This window comes from Pipistrellus kuhlii, unplaced genomic scaffold (genome assembly GCF_014108245.1).
Source record: "Pipistrellus kuhlii isolate mPipKuh1 unplaced genomic scaffold, mPipKuh1.p scaffold_m20_p_5, whole genome shotgun sequence".
NCBI lineage: Eukaryota > Metazoa > Chordata > Mammalia > Chiroptera > Vespertilionidae > Pipistrellus > Pipistrellus kuhlii.
This window is the reverse complement of record NW_023425551.1, coordinates 50,709,266-50,726,881: the sequence shown is the minus strand read 5'-3', so window position 1 is coordinate 50,726,881 and position 17,616 is coordinate 50,709,266. Positions and strand designations below refer to the sequence as shown.

At 38.5% G+C, this 17,616-nt stretch overlaps 1 protein-coding gene across 6 annotated transcripts in view; it reads right to left on the bottom strand.

Annotated features, from left to right (window-relative positions):
- Positions 1-17,495, bottom strand: part of LOC118705044 (pleckstrin homology domain interacting protein) — a 136,140-nt gene extending 118,645 nt beyond the window's left edge. For 2 of the 6 annotated variants that reach the window (XM_045572939.1, XM_036413211.2), the window contains exons 1-4: positions 17,276-17,495; positions 17,092-17,150; positions 16,933-16,962; positions 16,677-16,736 (exon numbers count right to left, since the gene is read on the bottom strand). In XM_045572939.1, coding sequence (XP_045428895.1) covers positions 16,677-16,736; positions 16,933-16,962; positions 17,092-17,150; positions 17,276-17,315 — 189 coding nt within the window. In that variant the 5' untranslated portion in view covers positions 17,316-17,495. Of the gene's footprint in view, positions 1-14,381; positions 14,816-16,676; positions 16,737-16,932; positions 16,963-17,091; positions 17,151-17,275 lie in introns of those variants that run through there. The other 4 variants (XM_036413210.2, XM_036413212.2, XM_036413214.2 and 1 more) reach the window with 3 other exon arrangements.
- Between the last annotated feature and the right edge of the window lie 121 nt (positions 17,496-17,616).

The following is a 17,616-nucleotide window of genomic DNA, read 5'->3' as shown; positions in this document are numbered from 1 at the left end:
TCCTGACTAAATATTTTCTTGATGATTACAATTTTTCAAAATCAAATTTCATTTTAAAGTTACAAGAGATTCTTTCAATTCTTAAACTCTTCATGCTTCCTGGCTTTTTAGACTTTATACAAGCTGATCTCTCTGCTTAAAATCTAATCTTTACCCACCCACTTCCACTATCACTCACTTTCAAGTCTCAGTCAAAGCTATACTGCCTTACATGACCTGTCCCTTCTATGTGTTCCCATAGCACATTATATACTCCTTCCCAAATGTTTCTTTATGACCCTATCCCCAACGCTTTGTAATACTTATACTGTATTAATTTTCCTTAATAATACCCAGCCCCCAGTGGAATATAATGACAGTTATGTTCCTTTCTACCTTCCTTGAAAAAAACACATATATAGGTCCTACCACAATCTTGCCTTGTTTTGGGGGTTCTTAAGACCCATGACACTATACCAAAACTACCAATTTATGGTCCATGTCCTGCATAAGCATGAAATGAGACCCTGTTCACCTGTCAATCCAGTACCTAAATGCAATATATATACTGAGTGCTTAATAAATTGTTACATAAATGAACACATGAAATTTGCAGACAGAAACACTGACTTCTATTTAGCCACTAAACAGTAAGTTCTTTATGGTCTGAGATCCTAGACATCAGCTCTAGAACTCCTTTTCTTTACACTATATATACTCTCTTCTTGGACAGTCCTTATACATATCAAACTTTCTTAGAAGACATATTTCTTTGAAGTCCCAAAGCCTTCTCAACTCACCATGTAAAAATGAACTCTTAAGACTCATGCCAAAACCCTCCCAAGACGGCAACACCAAATACACACCCTAAAACCAAGATGTCATTTTTTTATATGTGTCCATTGCTCCCTCCCATCTCAATCCCAATATCCAAGCAGTTTCACCAAATCCAACTGATTTGTCCTTCCTATCCTTAAATGCAGCTCTCTCTCTCCTTCACCACAATAATAGTCCAACTTCAAATCATCTTTGCAATAAACTACCATCTTTCTGACATCTACTCACACCCTCTACCTCATTCAAACCTATTCTCTATGGTCAAGTCACACCTACCTAAAAGAGGCTTTTCCTTATTCTTGGCAGATTAAATCTTTAACATGGTCTACAAACCCTGACACACATTTCTGGTCCATTCCTGGTTCTCTGCTTTACCAGGCACATTCCCAGCCAAACACCCTCCAGCTCCAATTTTCTACAATTAGACACGCCCATCTTCTTCCAGATTCTTTACTTGCATTCTCTTGTCAGGCTTTTCTAATGTGATTCACTCACTTCCCCACAGCCCCTTCACACAACTCTTCTATATGCTTTACATCTTCCCCCCAGTGTAATTTTGTTTTCCTTTACCCTAATCAGTCTGCATATAGCTTGGGTGCATACACTCAGTGACTTTTTCTTAACTTATGTTATCAGTTTATGATTATACAATTTAAAGAGTAAAGATTTAATGCTTTTATTCTCAAGTTCACCACAAACTATAAGAGAACAGGGAACATATATGTTCTTCTGGTCCCAACTGTGTCACACACAATACATATTAAAGGAAAAAAATTGAAATTATTTTTTTTGAGAAACCAAGATGGAGGCCTAGGTAAGCACCTAAACTGCTGCCTTGCACAACAATTTCAAAATAACAACTAAAAGACAGAACGGACATCATCCAAAACCACAGGGAAGTTTGCTGAGTGGAAAATCTACAACTAGAAGGAAAGAGAAAAGCTCACAGCTCAGAGGAGCCACAAAGCACTGAGATAGGGAGACACGCACGCAGAGAAGAAGGGCACCTGGCTTGTGGGAGGGGAAAGGAAGGCCCCCTCTGCACTGAACCTCAGTTCCAACTGCACTGAACACCAGCTCAGGCCGAAACCCCGTGGACCCAGGCTCATCCGGGCGGAGTTTGGACTGTAGAGATAGGCACACGGAGGCTCAGAGACTTGGGGGGGTCTCAGCAGACAGGGGGGGAGGGGGGGGGGCGTGCACACGTGCAAGTGCACACAGAGAGGTCTGACTGTAGAGGTTGCAGAAGCCTTTCCATAGCAGAAGGAGTCAGTCGAAAGCTCCTGACTACACTGAACTCCCGTTCCAACTACACTGAAACCCAGTTCCAACTGCACTGAAACCCAGTTCCGAGCAGCACCTGGGAGATCCATGCTCTTACAGGGGGAAACTGGACTGTCAGGTGGAAACTTGGGAGCTGCGGAAGGCAGAGGTCTGGAGGCGTGTGCACAAGGGCAGGGCTGATGGGAAGCCAAAATTGTCAGCCCTGAGACTCCACCCCATCCAAGCTGAGTGCAGAGGCTTTTGCAATTTTGCAAGTCTGGTCCTATAAGGCAGTCTCCAATAGAGAAGGTTTCCAGGCGTAGACACAGCTGATACTCACAGCCAATTCCTCCCAGTGATACCAACAACAATCAAGACTTAACTACAACAAGGCTGTACACTCAGTCCACAAAGGGGAGCACCAAAAGTGTCCACCTCAGGTATGGCCCTGTGGGAGGCTGACCCACAGGGCCATATAGGAAACCTAGCACACAAAGCTATCCTAACAACTCAGAGAAGCAGTGAAAATGCGGACTCAAAGAAACAGACCACAAATGAAAGAAATGGAGAACAAATGACTGGATATAGAATTCAAAACCAAAGTTATAAGATTTTTCAAGAATTTCCTAGAAAAGGCCGATAAGTTTAACGAGAACCTCGAGGATATGAAGAAGGACCAACTAGAAATTAAACATACACTGACTGAAATAAAAAATATTATACAAAGACCCAACATCAGACTAGAGGAACGCAAGAATCAAGTCAAAGATTTGGAATACAGAGGCATTTGAAGAAATGATGACAGAAAACTTTCCCCACCTGGTGAAAGAAATAGAATTAAAAGTCCAGGGAAGTGCATAAAACCCCAAACAAAAGGAATCCAAAGAGGACCACACCAAGACACATCATAATTAAAATGCCAAGGGCAAAAGACAGAGAATATTAAGAGCAGAAAAAGTCAGTTACCTACAAGGGAGCACCCATAAGATTGTCAGCTGATTTCTGGCCAGACAAGAGTGGCAAGAAATATTCAAAGTGATGAACAGCAAGAACCTACAACTGATATCACTCTATCCAGCAAAGTTACCATTCAAAATGGAAGGTCAGATAAAGAGCTTCACAGATAAGAAAAAGCTAAAGAAATTCATCACCACCAAACCAGTATTATATGAAATGCTGAAAGGTATTCATTAAGAAGTGGAAGAAGAAAGAAGTAAAGATAAAAATTATGAACAAATACATATCTATCAACAGATAGACCTAAAAATCAAGTGAATTAAAATCTAAGGAACAGAATAAACTGGTGAATATAATAGAGACAGGCAAAGAAAGGGGGTGGATTGAAAATTATCAGGAAGAAAGGGGTGTGGGGGGTGCAGGAAAAGACTGGAATAAAATCATACACCTATGGATGAGGACTGGGGGGGGGGGTAAGAGCAGAGGGTGGGGTGGGAACTGGGTGGAGGGGAGCTATGGGGGGGGGGAAGGAGAAACAATTGTAATAATCTGTGCAATAAAGATTAAATTTTAAAAATGAAAAAAATATCACTTGCTACTATCTTTATCCCAACATTATTCTTCATGAACATTAACCCATGCCACTATTGAAACATGGTCAATATTTAAAAAGTAAAACCAAAAACAAATTAAAAAGTTAAAAAAAGCTCATATGGTTATACATATTTAACTTTTAATTTTCAAATAAGTAAAAGCCCCTATCTTTAATATTAAGCCTTTTGGTTTGAATAAACTATTACTTTATTTATTTACACTACTAAATAACTTAAAGGAAATTAAAACAAGAGGGAGATTCTAATAAAATGCCTTCTTAAAAATATCTATATTTGAATTCTCAGTAAATATTTATATACATTATCATTTGGGAAAAACAAAAACCACCCTCAGTTCTAATATACCCATTACTTTCCATGACTAGAGCTGCTTTCAAGCTCTTTAGATAATCAACACATAAAAAATATGACCAAATTATGAAGTTAAAGTGTGATAAATATTAATAACACAGAGCTAAAACATAATGACTTTACACTAAAATGCTAGCCCTTGGGGTAAGTGTGGTTAAGTTTTACATATAAGTTAATTATTTTAAAAACCCTAAAAGGTATGTATGTATTATTATTCCCATTAATAAGAAATTATGGTGCAAAAAAGTAAAACCATGAAAGGTCACATACTTAGTGGATGGCAGAGATGAGAATAAAACCAAGGCAGGCTAACTTCAGAGCTTATATTCAGATTGTCCAACCCCACAGTACCAATTGCTTCAAACATATAATATACATATATATGTACGTGCGCGCGCTCGTGTGTATTTACACACACAAATAAACATCAGTGTGTAAGCATATATACACACAAATAAATAGTGTGTAAGCAAGCTATAAAGGAGATTTTATATTGTTTTAAGATGACATTAAACTGAGCCAGAAAAAGAAATGTTTTAAGTTCATTCTCACTATTAAAAAAAATAAGCACAAGAGCATAAATTCCTATAGGTAAAGGGGAGCACTTAAAAATCTAAGGATACAAGTAAAAGATAAAACTAATACTCTACCAAAATGGCTGAAGAAAATCAATGTGATCAATCCTACTTTTGTACGTTACTAAGATTAAAATTTTAAACTCTTGAATTTAAAAAGAGGGAGGTCCAAGCTGACAACAAAGTAGGTGGAAGTGCACTCACCTCCTCCCAAGAACAAACTAGAATTACAACTAAATTACAGTCGTCCTGAATAACCAACTGAAGACTAGCTGAAGAGAAGTCACATAACCAAGGGTTTACAGAAGCCACATCGAAACTGACAGGAAGAGCAGAGATTTGAAAAGAACTGGTCCTGCACCCACAGGAGGCAGCTGAGGTGCTAGAAGGATGTCTTGGCTGCAGGCTCTCCTTGAGAAGCACGGGGTGGACATCAAAACAGCTCCCCCGCCTCCCACCCCCCAGCCCAGAACACCAAAAGCCAGGAAGAGGCACCCACATAACATCTGGCTATGAAAAGCACCAGAGCATCTGACCAGCAGGGAGAGACAGAAGTCCACTAAAGACACAGGTGCCCTTTTAAAGGGCCAATGAACAATGAGGTATTACCTCACACCTGTTAGCATGGCTATCATTAAGAAATCAACAAAATGCAAGCGTTGGCAAGGATGTGGAGAAAAGGAAACCCTAGTGCACTGTTAGTGGGAATGCAGACTGGTACGACCACTGTGGAAAGAAAGCAGTATGGAATTACCTCAAAAAATAAAAAATAGAACTGCTTTATGACCCTGCAATTTAACTTCTGGGAGCTTATCTGAAACCCGAAACACTAATTAAAAAGAATATATCCACCCCTTGGTGCATTGCAGCATTATTTACAATAGCCAAAATTTGGAAGCAGCCCAATTATCCATCTGTAGATGAGTCGATAAAAAAAACTATGGTACATTTACATAATGGACTACTACTTGGCTATAAAAAAAGAAATCTTACTCTTTGTGACAGAACAGATAGATCTGCAGAGCATTATGCCAAATGAAATAAACCAGCCAGAGAAAGACAAATACCATGTGACTTCACTCATCTGTGGAATCTTATGAACAAAATGAACTAACAAGCAAAATAGAGACAGACTCATAGAGAACAGGCTGACAGCTATGGTGATGGTAGGAAAGCTAGGTCAGAGGATTTGGAGGTATTGAGCAAATAGGAAAAGAAAGAGAAAGAAAAAGAAAAAACTCACAGCCAGGGACAACATTGTGGTGACTGCCAGGAAGAGGAGATTGGGGGTATGGTGGAAAGTGTAGGGGGGATAAATGGTAATGGACGAAGACCTGACTTGGGGTGGTGAATAGATGATGTGCTATAGAACTATGCACCTAAAACCTGTATAATTTTAACCAGTGTCACCCCAATAAATTAAAAAGGAATAAAAGAACTTTTAAAGTTTCCTCTTCTATTTGGAAAATTAAAAATAAAGTTAGAAAAGAGGTATAAGTAGGCTACCCCAAAAGGGTTAAGACTATAAAACTTTATTACTATTAAAAAAGTTATTTTAAAAACTGGACATTTGCTGGGACCGGTTTGGCTCAATGGATAGAGCGTCGGCTTGGGGACTGAAGGGCCCCGGGTTCGATTCCAGTCAAGGGCATGTACCTTGGTTGCGGGCATATCCCCAGTAGGGGGTGTGCAAGAGGCAGCTGATCGATGACTCTCTCTCATTGATGTTTCTATCTCTTTCCCTTCCTCGCTGTACGAAAACCCATAAAATATATTTAAAAAAATAAAATAAAAACTGGACATTTATCAGTAGTGCTCCACTTTTTTAAATCCACGCCCCTTTTGATAAAAATTTCATCTCTTCTCCCACTAAGATACAAGAGCCTGATCAATGGATGCAACCCTTGATGCCACCTTACTGCGATTTACTCCTAGACCTATGGACTGGCCAGAGCCTTTTCAAAGTTTCCATATCCCTGCCCCTACCTCCAATACCAATTGAGAATCACTTAATATACTAGTAACAACAATCTTTTGATAACTGTCTATAATTAATGGCTAGAACTTGAATTAAACATAATTAGCCTTTTTGTAAATGTTACATTATATAAAACAGATGAGAAATACTATCTATATGCAACTCTTTTAAAAAGTATTAACTTTAGCTTAGGAGCCTTGCAAAAACAGATCTGCACAGTTTGCCCATGTCAGCCATAATTTACCCAGATCTAAAGAATGATCCTTGGTTCTACGTAGCAACTTTTCCAGCCTTAGGAGTAATACAATTCTGCAAAACAAAGGCAACTCTGCTCATAACTTCTCCATCTTGGCCCAATCATAAATATGTAGCACTCCTTTCTCAGACTGCTTATATAAAGTATTTCTAGAATTATAAATTACAATTGAACAATAGAAAAATCTCCAAAAATATTAACTGTAGCAAGAACCAAAGAAAAGAAACTGAGCTCTTAGAGTGGCTTATTCTCCTGCATTTTGGGATAAACCAACCTGCTTCTATATAGCATGCTACTTCATATAAACAGCTAACCCCTCCGGCCAAGAAAATGCTCTCATTATCAGTGGAAGGTATGGTTTAAATGTAGGTGTTATCAGTGGAACAAGAATATAAAGAACCTGGAAGCCACTACTACATTCTACCAAATATACTATGAGTAAGAACTTATCTACTCAATTTTTAAAGAAAAGGTCAGTAGTTTGGTTAAGGGCCCTAAAGTCAGATTGCCTAGATTTAAGCTTCCTAACTGAGCATGGGAAAAACATTTTACTTGAAGTCTCAATGTCCTCATCTATAAGACTAGGACTTTAAAATCACCACATCAGGAGATGATCATAGGACCAAGAGGCTTTTACATGTTGACTTTTCATATTTTATATATATATATATATATATATATATATATATATATATATATATATACACATATATATACATATATATGTATATGTATATATATATATATGTATGTATGTATGTATAAAATATATATAAAACCTTTCTAGACCTAAACAAGGAGGAAAAAAAAGGAAGATCATCTTTTTAAGGGTCTTTTCCAAGTGAGACTAGATCAATATATTAATTCCAATTACTTAAGTTTACCTGTGAGAAAAATGCCAGTCCTTTGTCTAGTATATAAGAGGTCCCTCTAAAAATAAGATCCACCTCATAATTACCACTAATATGATTTAATTTGACTAGGTACTTCATTTCTAGAAAAGCTGATTAGTTCTAAAAAGAATGTTTTTCAGATTGTCTCATCTATTTTTCTCAGCATTTTTTCAGATCTGAAAGGCTACCTGCTTTTGCTCTCTGTTCTAGTTTTAAATACTAAAAGGTCAGCTTAGCTCTGGATGGGTGGTTCAGTTGGTTGGAGAATCATCAGTACACCAAAGGGTTGTGGGTTCGATTTATAGTTAGGGTACATACCTAGTTTGCGGTTTTGACTTCTAGTCAGGGCAAATAAGGGAAGCAACCAATAGATGTTTCTCTTTCCCCCCTCCCCTTTCCTCTTTCTCTAAAAATTAGTGAAAAAAGAAAAAAATCCTCAGTTGAGGATTAAAAATAAGTTAAATAAAAGGTCAGCTTAATGGACTATAGTTACTATTTTTATGACTATTTAGCACAAAAACAAAAGTCATAAATTTAAAAAATCTATTTGTTATTTAATCACTTTATAACCCAGCCCCTAAACTTATCAAAACTTCTAGTTATAATTATAAATTTTTTACCATTATTACGAAGTATATGTTAAATTTTATGTATATTCATTAAAGCAAGTGTACAAGTTTTCTCTGAGTAATTTTACCAATCACATCTTCACATAGACAAATATATGAAACTAGAGGCCCGGTGCATGAAATTCCTGCACAGGTAGAGCCCCTAGAGGCTGCCAGCTGGGAGCCCCCCTTCCCCAGCTGCCTGCCACTGCTGCCGGCCAGGGAAGGGCTGGCCCGGGGGAGGAGTCAAGGGTGCTTGACTTTGCCCCTGGCTGAACTTCCGGATAAGGAGACAATTTGCATATTAGGCTTTTATTATATAGGACTAGAGGCCTGGTGCATGAAATTCATACACTAGGATGACGGGTCTCTTGACCCAGCCAGCCCCCTCTCATAGTCCAGGAGCCCTTAGGGAGCTTAGCAATAAGCAGTCAGAAAGTGTTTCCTCTGCAGCTCACACGCAGCCCCCTCTCCCCCCCAATGTGTGTCCGCTGGGGTGGAGGGCTTTGCTCCGAGCCACGCTGATAGTGACTGTAAAGGCATCCTGGACAACATACTACCTCTCTTTATCTCTCTCTCTAGACACACACACACACACACACACACACACACACACTGCCAAGTATTCTCCAAATTTATTTATCTTCACAAACAAGTATTTACCCACTTCACAAGTAAAGAAAACTGAAGTCCAAAGGTTACGCTGTATGTCCAAGGTCATACATTTAAAAAGAAAAACAATAATCAAACCCAGATCTCATGATTGCAAGTTAACTTATTTTTATTACATTACAGTTTTCTTCTCAAAATATTACACCCTCCATTGTCACATGTTTTATTATTATAAACTTACTAGAACCCATTTAATCACTTTCAAGTCAAATCTTCTAAGCTGGAAAACTGATCTCAGAAGTACTCTTAGTTGCCTATGATTTCTTTATAATAAAATTAACATAGAGTCATATTAGGTGTCAAAATTGATCTTGGTGGGCCGAAACCAGTTTGGCTCAGTGGTCGAGCGTTGGTCTGCGGACTGAAGGGTTCCAGGTTCGATTCTGGTCAAGGGCATGTACATTAGTTGCGGGCACATTCCCGGTAGGGGGTGTGCAAGAGGCAGCTGGTTGATGTTTCTCTCTCATCAATGTTTCTAGCTCTCTATCGCTCTCCCTTCCTCTCTGTAAAAAAATCAATAAAAAATATACTTTAAAAAAAAGAAAAGAAAAAGATTTTTTTTAAAATTGATCTTGGTGGTTTATTTACTCGTAACTGTGAATAAACACATTTGAAAGACTGTCTTATACTCACGATTTAATCAACCACCTAAGAACTCATTTAGATAATTCAGTTGTACGATAAATACAATTATCAATACTATTTTTCATTTAAAGAAATAAAATATTGCTTTCAAATTTTATTCATCACATGCTATATTCTGCTAAAACACACACACACACACACACACACACACACACACACACAAAACAGAAAACAAAACACCCAAACCTATCCAAAAGTAAGGTTTCCACAAAACACAATGATATGTAAAAATTTGAAACACAACAAAGCTTAATTATTTAAATACACTTTGAAGTTTTGTTTTTAAATCAAGTCATATTTGCTAATTCTGTTGTAAAAGTTCGTTATTTATTAATTTAAAGATGAAAAATTCTTAAACAGTATAGGCTTAAGATGCCAAAATAAGTAATTTTAAGAGAACACCCAGTTTCATTTTTAGTAGTTTCAGTTTCAAACACTGTACTCAAAATAACTAACACCACATATACAATAGCAGTAAAGTTGTTTAAGAAAATGTGTATTTCTCCAAGTTGCTTGCATTTAATATTTCCACACTCCAAAACTGAACTAGTATCAAGTGACAAAAGCAAAGGTAAATATGTGCCTCTTATTTATCCATGACAGAGACCAAATGGGTCATGCCATCATGATAACAGGCTGTCTGGAGTCCAGAATCACTACATGGATTTTTCTTATGTGCTTCCTTTGTAGAAGGCTGCCACCATTTATGCTGTCATGAATAACTTAGCCTTATAATACAAATCTCATGTCTCTTAAAATTTCAATTACTTTTAACTAAGTAGAAGTTGTATCAGACCATGTTGCTACCTAATTTTTCTTAATATCAAAACTTTTCATCCAACCGTCCTCTTCCTTAAATGATCCTTGAGCTCCAAACACTCGGGAAGGGTGTGAGTGTGTGTGTGTGTCTAAGGCAAATAACCAAAGGTAGACCTGCTTTAAACATGACTGCCTTCTCTAGAGACCAAAGCTGCTTACATCTAAATATTTCAATTTACATTATCATAATTTGATTTTTCAGTACCCTCAATTCTCAAATTCAATTTTAAAAAGTACTATCATTTCCCCAATCTGTTATAAAATACTTGCAATCTATATTCCATATGCTCAGTAACATATTTAATAACTTCTAAGTCATTTATTAATTTTCATAAATTACTCATTTCACGAATCTAGCAGCTCATAAAAACAAAAACACAGAAACTGGTAACTTTACACATTTTAAATTTATTTATAAAAATTTCAATTTGGGCCCTAACCGGTTTGGCTCAGTGGATAGAGCATTGGCCTGCACAATCAAGGGTCCCAGGTTAGATTCCGGTCAAGGGCATGTACCTTGGTTGTGGGCACATACCCAGTGGGGAGTGTGCAGGAGGCAGCTGATTGGTATTTCTCTCTCATCCATGTTTCTCTCTGTTCCTCTCCCTTCCTCTCTGTAAAAATATCAATAAAATCTATATTTTTAAAATTTTCAATTTGGTTCCTATTATCAAATAGTCTTTTTTCTCTATATATGTAATTATGAAGGCAACTTAACATAAATTTTTACTGCTAGTAATTTTTTTTCTAATACACTCATTGTAATGACTTTCTTAAAGTTAACTAAACTTTCAAATAGGAAGTGTTTCTAAATGGGTATGTGTAGTATAACTGCCCCTTTGCTTAGTATGATAACATTCTGAATTCTAAAATTTTGTGAGGGAATTACTAGCAAGAATAATACCTGTTTGGTATTATTTATCCAGTATAAGTTGGGTAAAATACAATTTTATACTTGCTACAAATATGTAGTGATATATATAACCACAAACTTGGGGGGGCGGAGGGAGAGAGGAGTATGGTTGCAGTAAGTGAGAGAAGTTTCTAGTTATCTAATAAAGAAATACCAAGTGGATTGAAAAATTGATATTCAGAGTATTTAACCTAATATACACTTAAGAATTTTTGAAAGTCTTTATTAAACTCTTTAATTAAAAAAACACATAGCATTAAGCCACACTGGCAATACACTGACAATTTCCAAAGAGAATACAAACTACTGTGATGATTTTAAATTATACAAATCTCTGGATAAGAGTCAGATGATCCTTCACATATTCCTAAATGTCACCTATCAAAAGAAAAAAGCTTCATATATCCTCTAATCAATTCTAGATATTTCAAACACCGAAATACTTCTTAATGTTGTTACAGAAAAATACTGTTGTTTGAATCACTATAAAGACCATCAAAAGTTTTCTAGATATTCTACCTAATATTTTTAAAGAATTATTTATTTTTGGTATTTACTATACTTTTTTTTTATACCATAGACTTAATTATTTTATTCTTGAATCTGAAAGTAATTATACTAATAGTATTTTCTGAAGTTTTAAAGTACCCTTTTTTATACTGTAGCTGTTATGTTCAGAAAGTTATGTATATGTTTTTGAAATAATGTTTTCCTTAAATTGAATAATACATTAGAAAGCTAATTGGAACTTTATTACAACTACTGTAGTTCTAGTAATAGCAAACACAAACCCTTATTAGCATGTAACTTGTACCAGTCTGTTATCACTCACAGAATCTTACAATGCAGGTGCTATTATTAGCCCATTTGATAGACTGGGAAACAGATTCCTGCCGTACTTATTATTCTACCCCATAACAATTAAAACATCACTATGTAGTTAGGGAGAAGCTAATACAACTTCCTCTTTACATAATGCCAATTCAAGGGTATTAAGATTTTAATTGGTACTTATTTAATTTTGAAATGTTTATAAATGTCTCGCTATTAAAAATGACATAAGTACTATTATAATAATTGCATGTATAAGAAAAGATGTAGTTTTGTCCACTTCAGCTAACATTTCATTTGTTACGATGATCATGATACATTAAAGCCCTGTTTTAGAGCCTACCAAGCTAAGCTTACTATTTCATTGATACCCTACTAAAAACGGAAATGGAAACTCTGCAACACACAATTACTTCATAAGGCACACCCCACCCCAAATTATACTGGTTAAATTTTGAAAAGTACTGTTATCTTTAATATAGAATGAGATTCCCTGATTCAAAAACATTTAAAGTGTTACATATTTTTTCCCTAAAACTTGTCTGTGTTTTTCACCTTAACTTTCACATTAATCAGCACACTCTAAATAATGTGTACTTGATACATACCTAAGTAATTCCTACCTATGGTTCCTATTCACCTCAGAATCTAATACCACCAATAATTTATTAAACCTAATACTTAAACCATATCGAAAAACATACTAAAATATAGGGTAAAGAGGTAGTGAACAATGTGGTTAGTGTCTCAAAAATTTTCATCCTTGCAAAGAGAAATCATACTACAACCTAACAATGGCACTATCAAAAACATTTATAAAATGTTAAAATCTGCCTAATTTCTCTATTTCTACTTTTCTGTGTTTTCGGTAATAAAACTCCAAAAGGAAAAAGTTGAATTATTAGGGACAATGTATTGCTATTTCTATTTCAAAAACAGATTTTCAGATTAGAAAAGTTGTAATTCACTTATTTCATGAATAACTGGGACCCATGGAACTGACTTGCTGGAGATTTCCTACAGGTTAACTGCTGATCACAGTGCCACATCTCCTGGCTCCCAATCATTTAATTAAATAGAATTATTTCTAATAAAGTGGTATCATTTTAAGGTAAGTAAATACCACTACAAAACATAAAATAAGTAATCATATTTTAACAGACTGGCAAAACATGAATCCTGTTTTGAAAAGAAGAAAAAACAAAACAAAACACCATGTAATCAAGAAATGTGATCCGAGTCCCAAATCTAGTAAAAAAGCATACAATTTCTGTGTCAAGATCTCTTCATAAATATGCAACCACCAGTAAGGTGGCGACTAGAAAGGGAAATTAACAAACCAACTAATTCCACTATGCAAACTAAGAAATAAATAATTGTCCAAAAATTATTTGAGTTTTCCTATTCTATAGTTTGTCTCCTAAGCCTCAGTCCATTTAAAAAATAAGACTTCTGATAAAACTTTTTTAAAATTCCTTTTGCTTTAAGTCGGTGTCTTGTTTTTAAAAATAAAAAACTAATTAGACATATACCATAGAGCCAAAAAAAGTTTTAATTTCCTATTAAAAATACTTTAAATCTTAAGGTAGAGGGGATTAATCACAATGAAATTTTGTCAATCATACTTGAAATAAACATCAATTTTTTTAAAAAATCTGTAAACTTTTAAAACTGCTCATAAATCTCCACTTTCCTCTTGGTCAAAACTCAATCACTAATTATATCTGTAGACTGACTGCAGATACTAATCTCCACCTATTTTTAGGCTCATAAACACAAATATTACTTCCCATCCTAAATAACTAATTTGAGATTTTTCTAGAAATTTTAATGTGACATATGAATTTTTCCCTTTAAAATATTACTCATTTATCAACAAATTTCCAGGTAGAGGTAGACACTACTGAAACCACCTATCAAAAATAGTAATTTTAGTTTCACTCACCAAAATAGTCTTCAAATCAATGCCAAATAAAAGTAATTTGATAGGCAACGAAGTTAAACATGTTTAAGTCATAAGAATAAATTAAGACACTAGAGAATACTATACAAAGTTTTGCATGTTCACCTAGACATAAAATTCAAGATCCTACTTACTATTAAGCAAGACTGTGCTCAGATATCTGCTATTCCAAAATATTTTTAGAACTAACTAAATCTCAATTAAAAAGTCAAAGCTGAACAGAATACCTACACACCTATAGTTTGATGAATATGAAAGCATCTTGAATGATGCCTTGTATCCAGTAGATATGGAGTGAGCAACATGCTGAATGAATAAAATGATCCAAAGAACTCTGAATTCTAATGAGAATTTTAACTTCCTCATGAAATGCCAACATGACTGTTCTAATATAAGGATGGAAACATTCCAAGTAATAACCACTTCCATGCAAAATAGGCAGATGACGATAAATAACACACCAATGAAGACTCTACTTATTGTGTCCTAAGTTTTGAGAAAGAGCCAGGAATATAAATGCACTAATATTTGAGAGACAAGAAACCCTCTAAAAAATTAAATTAAATAAAAAATCAACATTGGTGCCCTTTTTTGTTACTGGAGAAAACAAAATGATACTCCTACAAGGATAAGACATTCCCCTTATTTGGCCAGATTAGCCACTTCATTTTAAAAATATAAATCTAACATTACCAACTGTCTCCAAGAACACACAGCAATCTTTAACAACTTGGGGGCTGTTGGTTTTTATAAGATGCAAAGATGAGTTTTGTAAAATCTGTCCAATTCTTTAAAAGGAAAATTATAATCTTTATAGTTTTTTGGAGTAACAAGCAAGACACTTCAGATTTTGTCAAAGATTACAATCTAAAAATTTAAATACTTAAGTTAATGAATTTGAGTTGGCTTCAAATTCTATTCATTTTAGCCAAGTATTGAATGAAACTAGCCTAAATCATTCACTACGTGCAAACTGTTAATGTTTCCATTAAATTTACTAAACTTTAGTGCCCTTGCTTATTTCAACAGATGTAGGCATTTATCAGCAGCCTATATTAAATCAGAATAAAAGACTTGGACTCGTTAAATGTTCTACATCCAAATGAAAGACAAGTCATCAAATCCAAATCATGTCATGCCTTTACCCTACTCGAGCCATTCAATTCTAAGAGCTTTGAAACGTCCAAATATTTCAGAAGCCCTCATTAAGTAACAGTCATTAATTACATCACAACATCAGTTGCAAATGTCTCAGAAAATCAATGCATGCATAAATTTTAAATGCTTGATTTGCCCCCGAGTGAGTGCTTTAACTGCCCAACACACACACACACACACACACACACACACACACACACGCGCGCGCGCGCTCATACAAATAACCTAAATCCGTTTAGGAGAAAAGAGCATGCAAAATTAAACTCCCCGATACAGATACGTCTCTTTTCGCAGACAACAATCCTAAAGTCTTAAGTCCATATTTAGAAGTCAATGTCTACAAACTACTAAAATATCCATCTTGAAAACCCACAAAAATGAAGTGGTGGGCATTTTAAAACTATTTAACAAAAATATATCCTAAGATAAATCGGAAAACTTTTACTTCCAGAGATGCATCTTCCCTATAAACGTGGCTAAAAATAAAGAAACAAAAAAAAACAACGCTTCCGTGACCTTTACTAACCGTTCATCGGACAAGGGGGCAGAGAACACCCCGCAATCAGCAAAATTAGAAAAAAAAAAAAAAAAAAAAAAAAAAAAAAAGCCTGTTCAACTTCTGGCTTTTTAGGGTATCACAAGCTTTTACACTTGTGCGAGCGCTGTTTTGGTAAATGCAGTTATGTTCTGAAGGCCAACTATCACACATCCGAACCCTTCCAACAACAACAACAACAAAAAAAAAAAACACAAAAAAATAGCTCTGAATTTAAAGAAAACAAAAAGAAACCAAAAAAGAAGAAAAAGAAAAAAAGATAAGTCTTGCCACGGTTCCGCCGCTGCCGATGAGCCAGCCTTGTGAATGGCTAATGCCGCTCCGGAGCTCTGTCCCCAGCCATTGTGTGCAGCGGCCGAGAGCGCCGCGCCGCGCCGCCCGCGCGAGCCGAGCTGCAGGCGCGCCCTCCGCGCGCCGCTCCCGCCGCCGCCGCCGCCGCCGCCGCCGCGCGCGCCCCCGCGCCCGCCCGGCCGCGCGCGCCGGCCCCTCCTCCTCCGGGCCTTGCACTGCACAACACACTCATGACGTATCTTTATTTCTAGCCCATTAACCAAATATCACCAATAAATTGTCGGCAGCCCCTACGGCCCCGGGGTGCAGGTCCCCCCGGTCGCTGCCCCCCGCGGCCCCCGCGCCCACTTCCCAACGATCCCCCCCCCCCCCTACCCTGGCCTTTGGGAGCTTTCCCGTTCTGGGGCCAAGTTTTTGTCTCTGTTAAAAAAAAAAAAAAAAAAAAAAATTGCGGGAAATTCAATTTTTATTCCGAGTCGGGGAAAAGTTTCTTTGCTCCGCGGCGCGAATGCCTCACCAGGTTCTGGTAGGTCCTGGGATGCTCCTTCCCGGTCCAGTCGGTGCGCCGCGGCAGCAGCTGCGGGGGAGAGGGCGTCCCCGTGAGCCCGGGCCCCCCGGCCCCGGCCCGCCCGCTCCCCTCCCCCGCCCGCCCGCGCCCCGCCGGGGACCCCGCGCCCCGCGCCCCAACCCCGGCGGCGGCGGCGGCGCCGTGGGCCCGAGGGCGGCCGCTCGGCGGCGGCAGGACGCGCGCGGTCCGCCGCCGCCGCCCTTACCTCCTTCTCGGCCACCTCGCGGATCAGCACCTGCAACAACAAAGCGGGGAGAGCTGAGCCCCGCGCCCCGGGCCGCGGCCCCGCGCCGCCGCCGCCGCCGCCCTCCCCCACGCCCGCGAGCGCCGAACCCGGCCCGGCCCGCGCCGCGCGCCGCCGTACCTGAGCCGCCTGCTGACAGGGTCCATCTTCCAGGAACCGGGCGATGAGGAAGTAGAGCTCTGCGCGGGGGAGAGAGAGGGGGAACGGGGGAAGACTGCTGAGCCACCGGGCGGCGGGGGGCGGAGGAGCACCGCGAGCGGCATCGCCCGGCGCCCAGCGGCCCCGGGAGCCCCCCTCGACTTACCCGATCGCAGCTCCGAGAGGCCTTTCCTCTCGCAAGACATGTTTGTGGGTCACTTCGGGGCCGCGGGCGGGACACCCCGCCGCCCAGGGGAAGCGGGGATGGTGCCTCCGCCGGCCCTATAGCTGTCACTGGCGTGTGCTCGCGAGCCCAGCCTCGGCTCCACCATTCAAGCGACGGCGGCGGAGGCGGAGGCGGAGGAGGAGGAAACAACAACTCTCAGGCAAGCGGCTCCGGCCGCCGCCGCCTCCGCCGCGGATCCCTCCGCCGCAGAAAAGAGTCCGCCGCCTGCCCGGCCCCGGCCCGCGCTCCCGCTCCCGCCCCCTGGAGAGAAAAAGGAGTGC